At 43.1% G+C, this 17,550-nt stretch overlaps 1 protein-coding gene across 1 annotated transcript; it reads right to left on the bottom strand.

The window, feature by feature from the left end:
- Positions 1-6,429: 6,429 nt before the first annotated feature.
- Positions 6,430-14,790, bottom strand: SLITRK1 (SLIT and NTRK like family member 1). The gene is made up of 2 exons (XM_065420962.1): positions 14,768-14,790; positions 6,430-8,512 (listed from the first exon to the last, which is right to left on the bottom strand). The coding sequence occupies exon 2, from the start codon at positions 8,506-8,508 to the stop codon at positions 6,430-6,432; it is 2,079 nt and encodes a 692-aa protein (XP_065277034.1). The 5' UTR covers positions 8,509-8,512; positions 14,768-14,790.
- Between the last annotated feature and the right edge of the window lie 2,760 nt (positions 14,791-17,550).

The raw sequence follows: 17,550 nt of genomic DNA, 5'->3' as shown, positions 1-17,550 counted from the left end.
AGCCCCACTGTGTCAGGCGCTGTACAAACACCCACTGTGATACAGTTCCTCCCCCAAAGAGCTAACAATCTAAGAAGACAAGATAGGAGGGGAAATAGAGACATTAAGTTACTTTTACCAGTTCACCGCACAGGTCAGAAGTGAAGCAAGGACTAAAACTCAGAACTCCTCTTTCCTACTCTAGGGCCCTACACATTGGACAATTACTTTCAGTATTACTTCAGTAGTTCATCTACCTTAAATTGCCAGCTGTTTCCCACAATGCTACCCATGGCTGCACTGCTCAGCTGTGGCTGACCATCGTTACTATCTAAATCTATATTGAAATAAATAAAGAGTATTAACCTCCTCATTAGTTGATTTTTTTTAAAAAAAGTCAGAGTTTAGAAGCTGTCATGTTCTAGTGTGCAATCTATACCAATGAGGGGTTTACATGGAGCAGGGCCGGCTCAAGGGTTTTGGCCGCCCCAAGCAGCCAAAAAAAAAAAAAAAAAGGAAAGCCGCGATCGCGATCTGCGGAAGCAATTCGGCGGAAGGTCCTTCACTCCAAGCGGGAGTGAGGGACCGTCCGCCGAATTGCCGCCGAATAGCTGGACGTGACGCCCCTCTCCGGAGCGGCCGCCCCAAGCACCTGCTTGCCAAGCTGGTGCCTGGAGCCGGCCCTGACATGGAGGTAGAAATTTATTAAAAATCAAAGGTCCCACCACTGCATACGAACTGATTCAAGAAGAGCAAAACAACAGTGAGACAAGTACTACAGTCCTTATCCAGGCACAACTCCCACTAGGCCAAAGACTGGGAGGTGCTGCTGAACAAGAGTAACCTCAATGGAAATCAATTTGAGTTGTGGGTGCTCAATAACAACTCACAGGATTTGTTCTCTGACTTTAATGGGACTGAGAAAGAATTGCACAATCAGGCCCATTAACAATTTATAAGGGGACAAAAATGAGTCTAATGCTCAAGTTATGGGCCAAATGCTGGAAGGTGCTGAGACCTATCAGTCCCACCGAATCCAATGGGAGTTGGCAGCACTCTGCCCCTTTCAAGAGGCTCAGCATTTCATAGAACTGTGCTGTATATTTCTGATCTTTTCCCCACTACCAATTGCCAATTTGATCCAGCCAGTGCTCCATACATGGAACTCCCATTTGCTCTTCTGGGAATTCTGCACTGTGAACACTTGAAGGATCAGCTCCTATATTTTATATCAAAAAGGATAAATTCAAATAAATATGTACAAACATTTCAATATCTTTGTGAGGTAGTTGAAGCCACTCAGTCCTATGCAATGTGAACTGGCAAGGTAATTAACCACAGAACAGCAATGCCAAAGTACCCTATTCATAGCGGTGCTACTGAGCACACTACGTAATTTTTCCCTGCAATAATGAGGTAATGTGATGGCAGTTCCTCAAGCTGTTGAACAGTTGAGCTAAATACTAGCTTCTATTTTGAGTTAACAGTAAATTACCAATGAAAGCACTGTATCTCTAGCTGAATGATCAGATAATGATCCCTAATTTGCTAGACTTAGTCATTTATATATTATATTATATTATATTATATTATATTATATTATATTATATTATATTATATTATATTATAACACCTCCACATTGGCTCCCATTCTCTACTGGGTCAAGATCAACTTGGTACAGGAAAAAGTGGGGATCATCAGAAAGGTGGCTTTGAACTGCACTGGCCCTGGAGCTAGCCCCAGCATAGTTTAGAGTAGCTTAAGAGGATTATACTGATGTTCAAGGGACCATATGCCAACTGGAGATTGCTGAAGTGTGACACACCCCTAAAATGAGAGCGGCAGGGAAGCTGGTATAGGAGCCAGCGAGCCATTGCTACATCTCCTGGAGGCTTCATTACACCAGGAGAATCAACAGCCGTGGAGATACTGGTGGCTTTCCACACCAATTGTGCTGCAGGAATGATGCAAAGGGAATGGAGCTGGGCCAAACAATCTGGTCCATTATATTTAAACAACTCTGTTTCAGCATGAATACAAGCAGTCTGCTGATCTCAATAATTTAAAACTATTGGGATGTGGATCATACTCGAATAAAAATAGACCCCAAACAAACCAAATACTAACTAAGCTAAATATTATAATTAAACCTCTACACCGTGCATTGTCATGGACCAAGCCATAAAGAGATGTCTGCTTATCTAAGAGCTTTCAGAAGACACAATACAGGAAAAAACTGTTGTACATATGAAGTCTATCAAATCTTCACTAGACACCTGGAGTCTCACTAGACACTTGGAGTGGGGTTTTCAAAAGCACTCAACACTGGCCTAACTTTGCTCCCATTGTAGATAATGAATGTTTTATCATTTACTTCAGTGGGGGCATAGTTAGTCCTATGTTAAGCACTTTTGAAAATCCCACCTTTTAAGGTCAGTGGGAGTTTTACTACTATGGACTAGCATCCTAGGCCTTTTCTCCTTTCTCACATAGGATCTGATCCAGCTCCCACTGAAGTTGAGCCGCTATCCCCGAGCTTACAAGCTGCATATGAAACATTCCATTATCAAATTAATGGACTAAAGTGACAAAATACCTTGTCACTACAGGTAAGAATTAACAAAGGAATATAAATACATGCATCTGTGCAGGGAAGTTCCAATAGCACAGACCTACTAAAAAAATACATACCATCCATTCACTACATTACCATTTTGCTACGAGATAATTTCATTCATCTTTCTGCTAAATAAGCAAGAAAAAGGTTACCATATATACAAACACACATTTCTATGGCAACAGATTAAGTTCTAGGCTATTCTTAGCTTCACAGCAGGCAGAAAATACTCTGTTTTAAGCTATAGGACTAAACAAGAGATCTATGTCTTTTTCCCTCTTTTTCCATCTGGTCTTGCTGAAATCTCTTTTATTTTGATGAATTGAAGAGTGAGTCAACTGGAAGCAACATACGTCACATACCACATATGACTTCTAGAGTTAAATAGCTCTTCTAAAAGTTAGGAAACAAGAGTCTATGCAATAATTATAAACTAACAACATTGTGGTACCATTTGTATTATGTATGTGTCTTATATAATAACTACACCTCTACCCCAATATAACGTTGTCCTCGGGAGCCAAAAAATCTTATCGCATTATAGGTGAAACCGCGTTATATTGAACTTGATTTGATCCGCCGGAGTGTGCAGCCCTACCCCCCTGGAGTGCTGCTTTACCGCGTTATATCCGAATTCATGTTATATCGGGCTGTGTTATATCAGGGTAGAGGTGTATCATCAAGTAAGCTTTACTTTATCAAAATGAATAAAACATTTGATGAATTTTAATCATATATGTGAGCTATGTATAGTCATTTAATATACCTGTGCATCAGTTATTTTATATTATTATTTCTGTACATTTATACTTTTTAAAAAAGCACTTTGGCGGTCTTCATTATATATTGGTAAATAGCCAGTTCATTAAAAAATTCTACAATTCTTAAATTGGCACCAATACATTAATCTCAGTTTGGAGTTAAATGCATTACCCTTTTAAAATGTAAGGGCTTGAACGTTAATTGAAAGATTTCTTTGCCTTTTAGATTTTCTGACTGAATCTGAGTGAAACTATTTGGAAGGTAACAAGATACCACTGATTCTAGGACAACCCCACATTATGCAGGAAGGCCTGCTGTATCCTCTGTTAACTGAAGTTGATGGTGTTCTAAGGAGGCGTTAAGAACTCACATTTAAACACCTTTTAACCTTTTTTTTAATAAACGGGGAGGAGTAAATCCGAACTACTCTAGTGAGTCATCATTTTGTCTAACACAAAATGTTCTGGCAGAACAATCGCTATAGCAAAGGAGAAGTCATCAGAAATAGTGAAGGTCCCTGAAGTAATGGTTTGTATTAAGAAAAAATATTTTATTATCAAAACTTTGTACAAACCAACTTCAATGAAACATCCAGACATGTTGTAGGAGGCTACTCATCTTTCCATAACCAGGATCATGAGTCTAGATTAGAAGAACAGTCTACCACGCTTCAGACATGCTAGAATAGTGGTGAGGCTTCTACCATGTTGTAAAATGGGTATCAGGCTATCAGCTGCACTGTGTATGGGTGTATACGTGTGTCTGTTTTCCCACCACATATCCCAAAGGTGGACATTTTCTACAAAGCATACCGAATCAGTATTTGAAGTTTAGCTAGTACCTTTCGTTGTTTTACTCTTTAAAGGGATTCTCTGCCTGGAGAAAGCCAGAAGCAACTTGACTGATTTTTTTCATATCTCCACTGGGACTCCAGCTTTGAGATGCAATTGGTTTGCCGCGGCTTTCTACCTTTACATCTTACAGCAAAAAAACTTCAGGACCAGACTCCAAAGAGAAACTGCTGAGCTCCAGTTCATTTGCAAATTTGACACCATCAGATCAGGATTAAACAAAGACTGTGAATGGCTATCCAACTACAGAAGCAGTTTCTCCTCCCTTGGTGTTCACACCTCAACTGCTAGCAGAGCACCTCACCCTCCCTGATTGAACTAACCTCGTTATCTCCATACTGATTTATACCTGCCTCTGGAGATTTCCATTACTTGCATCTGAAGAAGTGAGGTTCTTACCCACGAAAGCTTATGCTCCCAATACTTCTGTTAGTCTTAAAGGTGCCACAGGACCCTCTGTTGCTTTTTACCTTTACATATATCATCTAGTTAAAGGGCCCTGCCTGATATGAGGACAGAATCAAAGGAGATGGTTTGAAGTTGGACAGCATCACCTACGTGTAATTAGTTCAAGTATTAATATTAAAAGGTGCAGCAACTGGGGCTGAGGATGGGAAATTCCCTTCGCTAATTAGTTTCCGCATTCCCGGCAGATATTCCAGCCGAACTGCCAGCAGCAGACACGACTGCCAGTCACTGGGGCTGCGTATGGGTTTGAAATGCTGACCAGTGAAATCTGGACTTGGCTTAATGAAACCGATGTATGCAGAGTCAATTAAATCTAATTTCCATTAACACTCCTAATATATCTGCAGTGTGTGCAGCAGCAGCAGCAGCGAGAGATGCTCGGTATTAATAAAGGTATTCACTGACTCAATAAAAAAACAAAACAGAAAAGAAGAAGTGCTGCGTGATATTTTTACATCGGGGATAGTGAGGTGATGGGGAAGAGAGAGAGCGAGGGATACTCAGCATTGAAAGCAGAATATTGCCCCATAAACCAAATAACCCACTTGCAAAAGCTGGTGCTGGAAAAATGGTAAGGACCCGGAGTTGAAAACATTTTCACTTTAATACTGAAAAAATATGCCATTATAAAATCCTCGAATATAATTAGTAAGTTTCACTTGCTTCCTCAGTTCTGATTTCCTCAAGTTATAGTAAGATTTACAACAGCACAGAATTGTCTACCATTAAACTTTGCAGCCTAAGCACTAGAGTGACATTAATTGGTCATGCTTAACTGCCTCGGATTTTTTTGTTTTTGGTTGAATGTTTACACGGTTACCATAATAGAAATCAAGGGTACTAAATTTTACATTCAGATGGAAAGGCATTGTTGGATATGTATATTTAAAAAGAAAAAGCGGTAACCGAACCAAAAAGAAAACTTCACCCAACAAAGTAAATCCCCACCCTCAAATCAGAAAATGAACCAATGAGAATATCCATGCAAATATGTCTTAAATAAAATCTTTACATTTGTTTGTTTCCACAGTAAAAGTACGATCTCTATCTACTGCCTATCGATCACACAAAATATGGCGAAATGGCACTTTTTTATTATTATACTGTATTTTGTATATAGAAAGTTTGATACGATGGGACTTATCAGGTAAGAGGGATGGTGGTGTGAACTAGACGCTGTTTCCAGTTGGGTGCTGGAGGAGCGTCCTTAGGGTGCGTTGTATCCATGCGAGCCATGCAGCACTTTTTTTGTTTGTTTGTTTTAATCAGTCGTTTATTTACATTACATTCATGCCTTCGTGCAACGTTTCACTCCTGCTTTGTTATCAAGGGGAGGAGGCCACCGTCCAGGTTCCCTCCCTCCCCCACCGCCGCCCATCCACACGGGGCTAATCCACAAAACAATGGTACCCCTGCAAGATTTTAACCAAGTTGAACCTTGCTTTCCATTGCAAACTAAGGTAATACACAGTCAGATGCACGAAGCACCGCCTCAGTGTCGCTATACTTAAAGGGTCCGTTGAAAAAACCGGCCTTCACTCACTGAAATACGCCACAGTTTTTGCTTTGTGTGTGTGTATTATTTTCACAGAAGGTAGTTTCGGTTAAGAACCGTCCCTTGTAGTTATTTAGCAGTGACGTTAGCAGACGAGACAGCAATGCACAGATCAGGGATTCTTTAATCACTGGGTTGCTCGCTGCAAAATTGAATTAGCTTCCTACTTTTCCCCTCCCCTGTCCGACCCCAGTTCTTAGTCTGATAGAGAATGAGAGCCACAGTCATAAACTCTATGGGCTCCATCTGCATTGTAGGGTCCGTTGTGCCAGTAAGAAGAATCGCAGACTGTCTGTAAGGAATTGATTTCAGATGCAGATGAGTTGGCGTCCCTCCGCTTAGAGCGCTTTCTGTTCCTCAGGATAAACACTAGCATGCCAACTACTGTGAAGGCGGAGGTGACAAAAACCAGCAGGAGTCCTGGGACCAGCACCGAAATGGAGACCCGGCTGGTCTCTAGGTAGGAGTTGGCGTGAGTCCCTGTCTCTGCCAACCCGGTGCTGTTTTTGTTATTGGAAGTGAAGGTGGGCGATATTTTGAGCTGCGGGCAAATCACGTCGTTGGCAAGGGACTCGAAATCCTCCTTAAAGAAATCCTCTGGTGATTCACACCTCAGATCGCTCATGACCACCTTGGGGCGCAGCATCTCTGCCCACTGTTTGAAAGGCACAATCGGGCACGAACAGTCCCACGGGTTGCCATGCAGATCGATCTGGGTGATGGACGTGAGCTGGTCCAATACCCCCGCCACCGGGAGATACATGAAATAGTTATTGTGTATACTCAGCTTGGAAAGCGAGACCCCAGCGAACACATCCACGGGGAGGGACCTCAGCAGGTTGTTGTTGAGGATTAGGACTCGGAGCTTGGGCATTGCATTGAAGGTGCCGGGCTGAATCAACTGGATCTCATTAAACTCCATATTCAGATACTCTAGGTTCTGCAGCCCGGTGAATTTCTCGCGGGACAAAGTGTCCAAGTAGTTGCTATCCATGTAGAGCCACCTGAGCTCGAAGAGATTCTTGAAGGTGTTGTTCTCCACAGTAGCGATGTTGTTGTTCCCCAGATCCAATAGGTTAAGTTTCCGGTAATCCAGAAAGTGGGATTTCCTGATTGTATGTATTTTGTTATCTCTCAGAAACAGCTCCTGAACATTGGACGGCTTGGGTTTCAAAGCTACCAAACTGCTCACATTTCTTTCGTTGCAATTAACCTTTAAACCCGAGCCAGGGATCTGATCGCAGCTACAGATCTCCGGACAGGGCATGCTAGTCGGTAGCTTGTTTTTCACGCTAATTGTCGAGCCCGCAGCAGTGGGTCGGGTCTTGATTTGCCAGTTGACTGGGATCTTTGTACCTCCGTTTGGAGCAGATCCGGGAGTGGCAGGATCTTCTATGCCATGTATTTTAAAGGGGGTTGGAATGGGACCAGGATCACAGGTTTCCTCTTCGGCAGGGGGAGCAGCTAGACTAGAATCCACTCTGTTTTTCCTGCACAGCTCTTGCTCTGTGGTCTCATTCAAATCTTTGCCCTGCAACCTAGTAGGAGCTTCACAAATGACTCTGCCGATCAAAGCATTTTTGGGTATATTTTCCAGCCACTCCTTCAGGGATAGCAGATCACAAGTGCAGTCCCAGGGGTTATCTTCCAGCAGAATTTCAGCAATGCCTGGGATCTGCTCCAGGACCTCCTCATAAGGCAAGGTTTTAAGTCGGTTTCCCCGGAGGTCGAGGTGGGTGATCGGCACATACTGAAACACGTTGGCAGGTAAGGTGCTGATGAGGTTGTCATTTAAAATCAGCACCTCCAGCTTGTTTAAATCCCTAAATGCTCCCGGGTCAATATCCCTTAATAAATTAAAATCTGCCTGGAGATATTCCAGATCGTCCAGCCCCAGGAAAGTCTGTTTCCTGAACGATTTTATCTTATTGTTGTTTATATGCAAACGTTTTACCAGCTGCAGCCCTAGAAAAGCCCCAGGAACAATTTCATGCAAACCGTTGTTTTCCATGTGCAAACTGACTGCATTGTAAAAGTTAGCAAACTCATTAGGGAAAAGTCGAGTCAGGGAATTTCCATGCAGGAATAAATGGTAAAACTGGGAAGTTGGGGCGCTGAAATGTTGCAGGCTGGTAAACCCTTTTTTCTCACAGTCTACGTGCAAATCCCCTTCTAGCTCGTTGCAGGAACAGATCTTCTCTTTGCAAACGTCCCCTGTAACGTTTCCAGCAGCAAAACAAAGAGACGTCTCCAGCAACAGAATCCAAAGCAGCATTTTTAAACCGAACAATTCATCCCCGATGTCATCACAAAGTAACAGCAACCATCATCCTCACACCGAAAACAATTCCAGTTCATTCGAGAGAGGAGATGTCCGAACCACCACCAAAGGGTGGGGGGGACGTGCGGGGGGTAGGGAGGCTGGGGTGGGGGGCGATTTCTTTTCTCCTTTATCCCTTTCTCTTCCCCCCACATACACTGCAACAACCCAGTTACCAGTCAATAATTATATCCACAAACTATCCAGGCACGTACTGCAAGGCACGCAAAAAAAAAAAAAAAAAAAGTAGAAAAAATCCCCCTCCTCAACCCCTCCTGAAACCTCCCGAAAAAACTAAGTAGATCTCTGTTGGCCGGTTTCGCTAATTGGAACAGGAATAATGCTAGCAATTATAAGCAGCCACTGCATGTTAGAGAGAAGCAGGCAGGGAGTGCAGCGGTGGTAGAGAAGAGCTGCCTGTGTGCATGGCTTTGCTTCGGACTGACCTTGCTTTTCTGTTGCAAAGCCGGGCTCCTTGCTGCTGCTGCCGCTGCTCGGTGCCCAGGAGTCCCCTTCTGGGTGCTGTCCAGTCCCCCTTGGTGCTGAAATCACGCCCCAGCCTAAGGACCGGATGCCGAACCAATGGCGCTGCAAAAATTCTGCAATCGCTGCGTTTTTTGGCTGTCCATTTCTCCTCTCCTCCGATCCCTTCTTCTTCTGCTCTCCTCTCGCTCTGTCAGTCTCTCTCTCTCCCTCCTCTCTCTTCCCTCCTCGGTCTCTCTTCTTTCCCTTTTCTTCTTCTTCTGTTTCTGAGTTGCACACACACACACGGAGGGAGAGTTGCTAAGAGGCGCTGCTCGTTCCAACCTGGTGCACTCTCAAAGATCTGACACCCTCTGCTGAGCTGCAGTGGCAAAAATCCATCTGCTGAGGGAATGCTGGAGAAAAAAAAATCAATCCACGTACAGGGCAAGCGTTAAAAATGTTGGCATTAAAGCTGTCGATCTATTTAGACGCTTTCCCCTAAACTGATTATTTAATTTCTCTCTTTCTTCCTCCTGAGATGGAAAGTTTAACACTCCCCTTCTAGCCCCCCCCATACACACACACACACACAGACACACACACACACACACACACACCTGCTCTAGCAACCGGGAAGAGCGCTTTCGTCCTATTTTGTGTCCCAATGGCTTGAATAAAATTAGTGTCAGGGAGTCAAGCGAATAGCAATTTGAGGTAATTAAACTCCACGCCATTTTTAACGTTGATTTTAAATGCATCTCTTTCTCCCCTGCAGTCTATAGCGTTTCATGCTGGATTTGGTGGCTTTATGGAGTTCCCTTTGGAATGTTGAACCGCGGATGATTGTGTTCTATTTTTTTTATTATTATTATTTAGATGATCACAGAGAAGGGGCTGGCGGTTGGAGGGAGAGGGGGGTGATTTGCCGCACAGTAGATAATTCATTCTACTTGTTTCTGGAGGGTATCGACTTTCCTTTAAGAGGGGGGTTGAAATCGACAGCACTGGATCTTATTTTTCTTCTTCCACGTCTTTTAGGGTTGCTATTTAAGTTCTCTGTGCAAATGCAATGCCTTCTTACCTTTTTGATTTCTGACAAAATAGATTACACAGCGGGACATTTGTTGTCTGGCGTAAAAAAAAAAAAGTTTCAGCATCATTTGGACGGGTTTCAGATGCCTACAAGCAAATAACCAGTTGCATCTCGGGTGGCGCAAACATAAACCCTTGTTCCCAAATGCTTTGCAAAAGTGTGCGGAGGAGGTTGTATGCGAGTGCTACAGAGCCTGATTCGCTAGGTCCCTTCTGCGTCTGCAGTCAGTCCTGAGCTTGCATCTCTTCAGTCGGACAGATGCGCTGACTCCATTCGTGAACTTTGCAATGTACTGGTAGGGCACAGAATGTAACATCTACTGAGGGTGGAAGGGGGGTGGGTGGGTTTAAGGTCTATTTATAGGAAAAGTCAGGAAGCCAGATGGAATCTGCACCCAGTCATCCTTGTTGCATGCTAATTTGGTCCCAGGGTTTCCCGGTCTGCAATTTCCGACTAAATGAGACAACCTACCACCGATGATCTTATCAAATTAATTTAATTAGATCATAAATAAGTTGCAACAGCTGCTGTGGCCATTTCGGATTTTCCGGGTAGAGATTTAGCCATATATATATGAAAGGCTAAATCTCCATATATATGCGTGGATGGGCGAGAAGGGGAGGGAAGGAGGGAGAGAGGAAGGAAAATAAACTGACAAAAAATGACTGGCCCAGACGAAGACTGGACAATAAATAACAAGCGGGGCGAGGGAAATAAAATGCTATTGAGACAACAAGCATCAGAAGCAATATATTAGTAGATTCGAGGGGTGGGGGGGGGAGAGGGAAAGGAGGCTTGGCGCCACATTAAGGCTCATTAATTCATTTCTCATGGCAGTTACTCTGACTTTGTCTCTGTGTGCATGTCAGGGGGGGGGGGTTAGTCAGATTGGAACTGGAACCCTTCTCCTGAGGAAAAAGACCCTGCAGCTTTGGAGAGGTGCAGGAGGAGTCGGAGGGAGGAAAGCCTGTAGGAACCCCCTGGAACAGAGCAAAGAGAAAGCAGTTTGGGGGAGGGGAGGGAAACAGGGAAGGCTCCCAGTGTCAAACCAGAAGGGCGACCCCATTACCATGAGTAATGACATGGGCAAGGGGTCTCTGAAATTGACGAGCATGGTGAATTCAGACTGTGACGCGGGCCAGGAGACAAAAGAGCATCTTCCCCAGTTTAAAAAAAGCCTCTTTAGCAACCTCTCCTTAGTGTTGTTAAAATTGCTCAGGCACCGAAGAAACAATCACAATGCAACTAGAGGAGCTGAACATTAATAAGATAGTAAATAAATAAATATGGATCAAATGAGAAGGAGGTGATAATGACCTGCTCTCAAGGCATGAAGGACAAAGTGCCAGGCTCTTCTCCCGGAGCTTCTCAGAAGTGGGAGTTAATGGCAGCTGTCGGGATCCTCTAACTGAAGAGGAAGAAGGGTGTGGAGGGGCATTTGTGAACAGATGTAAATTTATGGCGGCACCTGAGATAGAGGTTCCATTGTGCTGCGAGCAGTATATACACACACTAACTCTGGGCCTTGCCACCTAAAGAGGCAAGACAGACAAAGGGTGGGAGAAAGCAAACAGACATATCCATTTGACAGATGGCACAGAGAATGTGATTTGCCAGTAGTCACACAGGAAGTTTATGGCAGAGGCAGGAAATGAAGACATATTTCTTGAGTGCTTTAATGCCAAAGCTATCCTTCTTCTCCCATATATATTTTATTATTATTACAATTCTTCATTTGTATATCTGGGCTGTTGTGTCATCATCTTTTATTATGTTAATTTAGCCTCAGTGGAAACATGCATATTCTAAAAAGGGCCCTATGTAAATTCCCACCAAAAGCTAGAATAGTCTAGGATATACCTGGTGCTGTGAGTGTGCAGCATGTGCTTACACTTTTATTCAAATTATTTTAATATATTAACATTTTAATAAACAATGGACTTACAGTAAAGCTGGATTTTCAAAATCTTAAATCCTAGGCAACTGTGGCCAATTTCTGCATGTCATACTAATGTTAAATAACACTGGTTTAAACACATAGTAATAGGGCTACGCAGTATGACAAAAGTGCAGAATCATGGCTTCAGTTTTAAGCAACAGAGAGTCCTGTGGCACCTTTAAGACTAACAGATGTCATTACATGTGTCTGACGAAGTGGGTATTCACCCACGAAAGCTTATGCTTGGTGCCACAGGACTCTGTTGCTTTTTACAGATCCAGACTAACACGGCTACCCCTCTGATACTTGGCTTCAGTTTTAAATCAGTACTACTCAGGTATACACCAGGGTGGTGGTGTTAGGAGGAGTGGGTTGCACTGCTGTAGCTACACACATATAGGTATGCTAGTGCAACTCCTAGTGTAGATGCACTGCACTTGTGTATAGAGTGCACTGTACCAGTGCCACTAAACCTGGATAAATGACACTGGTGGCAAATCACTTTTTACACCAGTACAGTGTGGTTTTACTCTGATGCAGCTATGTTGGTGTAGCTACAAGCCTGTCAAATAAAACCTTTCAGTTTGTAGTGTCATAATAAACCACAAAAGGTGTAGAGGAGGCAAAGCCATGGTCCTGAGCCATCATGTCTGACCTGAGGTCTTCTCCTATTGACATAGCTACTGCCTCTCAGGGAATTGGATTTCCTAGGCTGATGGGAGAAACTCTCCCATTGGTATGGGTATAGAATCATAGAAGATTAGGGTTGGCAGAGACCTCAGGAGGTCATCTAGTCCAACCCTCTGCTCAAAGCAGGACCAACCCCAACTAAATCAACCCAGCCAGGGCTTTGTCAAGCTGGACTTTAAAAACCTCTTAAGGATGGAGATTCCACCACCTCCCTAGGTAACCCATTCCAGTGCTTCACCACCCTCCTAGTGAAATAGTGTTTCCTAACATCTAACCTAGACCTCCCCCACTGCAACTTGAAACCATTTCTCCTTGTTCTGCCACCACTGAGAACAGCCTAGCTCCATCCTCTTTGGAACCGCCCTTCAGGTAGTTGAAGGCTGCTATCAAATCCCCCCTCACTCTTTTCTTCTACAGACTAAATAACCCCAGTTCCCTCAGCCTCTCCTCATAAGTCATGTCCCCAGCCCCCTAATCATTTTTGTTGTCCTCTGCTGGACTCTCTCCAATTTGTCCACATCCTTTCAGTGGGGGCCCCCAAACTGGACACAATACTCCACATGTGGCCTCATGAGTGTTGAATAGAGGGGAATAATCACTTTCCTCAATCTGCTGGCAATGCTCCTACTAATACAGCTCAATATGTCATTAGACTTCTTGGCTACAAGGGCACACTGTTGACTCATACCCAGATTCTCATCCACTGTAATCCTCAAATCCTTTTCTGTAGAACTGCTATTTAGCCAGTCGGTCCCCAGCCTGTAGCAGTGCATGGGATTCTTCCATCCTAAGTGCAGGACTCTGCACTTGTCCTTGTTGAACCTCATCAGATTTCTTTTAGCCCAATCCTCCAATTTGTCTAGGTCACTCTGGACCCTATCCCTACCTTCCAGCGTATCTACCTCTCCCCCCAGCGTAGTGTCATCCGCACACTTGCTGAAGGTGCAATCCATCCCATCATCCAGATCATTAATTAAGATGTTGAACAAAAGCAGCCCCAGGATAGACCCCTGGGGCACACTGGCTGCCATCTAGACATCGAGCTGTTGATCACTATCCATTGATCCCTATGATCTAGCCAGCTTTATATCTACCTTATAGTCCATTTATCCAATCCATATTTTTTTAACTTGCTGGCAAGAATATTGTGGGAGACCGTATCAAAAGCTTTGCTAAAGTCAAGATATATCACATCCACTACTTTCCCCTTATCCACAGAGCCAGTTATCTCATCATAGAAGGCAATCAGGATGGTCAGGCATGACTTGCCCTTGGTGAATCCATGTTGACTGTTCCTGATCACCTTCCTCTCCTACCAGTGCTTCAAAATAGATTCCTTGAGGACCTGCTCCATGATTTTTCCAGGGACTGAGGTGAGGCTGACGGGTCTGTAGTTTCCCAGATTCTCCTTCCTCCCTTTTTAAAAGATGGACACTATATTTGGCTTTTTCCAATCATTCGAGAACTTCCCAGATCACCACGAGTTTTCTAAGATAATGGCCAATGGCTCTGCAATCACATCAAACCAATTTCCTCAGCACCCTCGGATGCATTAGATCTTGCCCCATGGACTTGTGCATGTCCAGCATTTCTAAATAGTCCTTAACCTGTTCTTTCACCACTGAGGGCTGCTCACCTCCACCACATACTGTGCTGCCCAGTGCAGCAGTCTGGGAGCTGACCTTGTGTGTGAAGACCAAGGCAAAAAAAGCATCAAGTACTTCAGCTTTTTCCACATCATCTGTCTGAATAGGTTGCCTCCCCCATTCAGTAAAGGTCCCACACTTTCCCTGACCTTCTTCTTGTTGCTAACATACCTGTAGAAACCCTTCTTGTTACCCTTCACATCCCTTACTAGCAGGGCTGGCTCTAGGTTTTTGCCGCCCCAAGCAAAAAAAAAGGTGGCTGGAATTCCGCCCCTGAAATTGTGCTGCCCCAAGCACATGCTTGGTTTGCTGGTGCCTAGAGCTGGTCTTGCTTGCTAGCTGCAACTCCATTTGTGCTTTGGCCTTCCTGATTACACCCCTGCATGCTCAAGCAATATTTTTATACTCCTCCCTAGTCATCTGTCCAAATTTCCACTTCTTGTAAGCTTCCTTTTTTTGTTTAAGCTCACAGAAGATTTTTCTGTTAAGCCACGCCAGTCGCCTGCCATATTTGCTATTCTTTCTGGGACAGTTTGTTCCTGTGCCCTCAATAAGGATTCTTTAAAATACAGCTCTCCTGGACTCCTTTCCCCCTCATATTTGCCTCCCAGGGGATCCTGCCCATCAGTTCCCTGAGGGAGTCAAAGTCTGCTTTTCTGAAGTCCAGGGTCCGTATTCTGCTGCTCTCCTTTCTTCCTTTTGTCAGGATCCTGAAATCAACCATCTCATTGTCACTGCTGCCCAGGTTGCCACCCACTGCTACTTCCCCTACCAATTCTTCCCTGTTTGTGAGCAAGGTCAAGAGGAGCATGGCTCCTAGTTGGTTCCTCTAGCACTTGCACCAGGAAGTTGTCTCCAAAACAGTCTCCAAAAACTTCCTCGATTGTCTGTGCACTGCTGTATTGCTCGTCCAGGTAGCATTTTCACTGAAGTGTCACTGCAGACTTTTAAGTGTAGACAGGTCCTGAGGTGCATAACTCCAGGAGAGTGAATTCTGAGTAAAGGGAGGTGTCTTTCTCCCAGGGAGGTGGAGGGTCAAAGCCAAACTCTTCTCCTTGGCATTTTTTAGGCTAATTTAGGAGGTTCTCACTTAGTTTGCTGGCTTCTGAGGATCCCTTTTTCATGTGTCTAATTTGCTCCCTGAATTTTGTAGAGACTGGATCCTGACATCTATATCAGGACTGTGAATTCCATTGGGCAGCAAGGTGCTGACAAGACAGGCATTGCAATGCCTACATCCCTTTGTGGATCTAGTCCCTGCTGCTTTGTGAATGCAAATATTTTTAACCTGAGAAAACACTTGACATATTTTAGTCAAAATTGTGAGTATTATTTGTTTTGCTAGGGTCTCTTGGTCAGCTATCACAGGAGGAAGCTCGTGGTAACATTACCAAGTTTATAAGAAGTGGCAATATTTGCATATATGTTCCATTCTATGCATCCGAAGAAGTGGGCTGTAGCCCATGAAAGCTTATGCTCAAATAAATTTGTTAGTCTCTAAGGTGCCACAAGTACTCCTGTTCTTTTTGCGGATACAGACTAACACGGCTGCTACTCTGAAACATTTGCACTGTGTTTCAACCTCCACACAATATGTTGCCGGAATACATTCCAATTGCATCATTTTTTTGTCCTTGTTATGACAGTGTTCACTATCCTGCACCACTCAAAGCCTGTGCAGTGTGATCAATATACAACACAGAACTGCACTGCTACTAATTTGACCTCTTTATAGTTTGATTGCCTTAAGTATTCCACTCTTCTCTGACACATCTGAGGCTGCAGACAAGAAAAGTGGTGAAGCAGCCAGCAGGTCATAGCATAGAATACTTAACTGGCCAAAGTAGTTCAGCAAAATACATTCACAGGACAGTTAGAATTCTGTTTCCGTCTTCTTATGATAAATTACATAATAAGAAAAGAAAGAGACATGAATCAGTTTACATGACAAAAACTAGTAGGAACTCGAGAGAGAATAAATATCCAATAGAATCTTAATAAAGAAACTAGGGCCAAGTTGTCAATATCTTACTCACAATGATGAGCAGCTACTCACATGAGGAGTCCCACTGATTCTCATCAGCCTGAGTATTGTGGTCTTTAATCATTAATTATTTTGTTGTCCTCTTTGAATCCTAAACATATGGTGACAATGTTTCAAATCATTGTATAGGAAATCTCTAAAAGAGAAAAGCATGGGGAAGTTTGTGCTTCCATCCTGTTTAAGTACATTGCATTTCAGTTATATCAGAGCTGGCTTTTTATTTCCCATAGGATAAAAAGAAAATCCATCAGGTGCACTCCCAGAAATTATAGGAGGGTGGTTGTTTGCTTATTATCAGAGGGAGGAATGCCCTGTACTAACACTGTTCACATTTCCATGCCAATGGAATCATTATTTTGGAGATGCAAAACTACAAGAGTTATAAGAGAAATATATCTGCTCTGAGAGGAAAGCTCAAGACCTTGCACCACTCCTCCTCCTGAGACATGGTATTTATTAATCAAGGATTCTATAAACCAGTCATTTTCTTTACAGAGGCCTAATGTAGTTTTGTGGTGTGACATTAATTAATAGACTTGATTTCTCATTATTACACATGTTAATTCACTATAATTTAATTATTTTAACTGGGTTAAAATATATATTCTCTTTTCCCATGACTCACTTTCCAGACTTGAAAAAGCATACTGATTTCAGAGCCAGAGTATAAATCATTTGAAAGACAACAGTATCTTTCACTTGTTAAACCTTTCAAAATACAGTTCATCTGAGAAACTCCTATATAATTAGTCAAGCTGGGTGGAAATGGATTGTCAGTTTTGCATGAAACTCCACCATTTTGAATTATTTTCTGTTCCAAAACAGAAAGAAAAAACATGAACAAAAACGAACAACATTTTGCACTAAACAACATTTTTTGTTTTGTTTTGTTCTGAAGTCAACCTTTTTACATTATTCCATTCCATCGTTTTAAAATGAAATTTAGTGAAAATCAACACACTTTCATGAGATGTCCTGCTTTTGACAAACTGGCATTTTTTTCCAATCCCTCAGCCCCCCACAAAAAAGCTCCATTGGAAAATTTTCAACTATCTCTAATAAAAAACACTTGTCTTTACATCTGAAACATAGAAGTGTTTGTGTTACTGGCCACCCTCTC

This window comes from Emys orbicularis, chromosome 1 (assembly GCF_028017835.1).
Source record: "Emys orbicularis isolate rEmyOrb1 chromosome 1, rEmyOrb1.hap1, whole genome shotgun sequence".
Classification (NCBI taxonomy): domain Eukaryota; kingdom Metazoa; phylum Chordata; order Testudines; family Emydidae; genus Emys; species Emys orbicularis.
This window is presented reverse-complemented; position numbering and strand designations above follow the sequence as displayed.

Bases quoted from the DNA above. Each gene is read 5' to 3' on its own strand.
- SLITRK1 (XM_065420962.1), bottom strand. From the start codon at position 8,508: ATGCTGCTTTGGATTCTGTTGCTGGAGACGTCTCTTTGTTTTGCTGCT.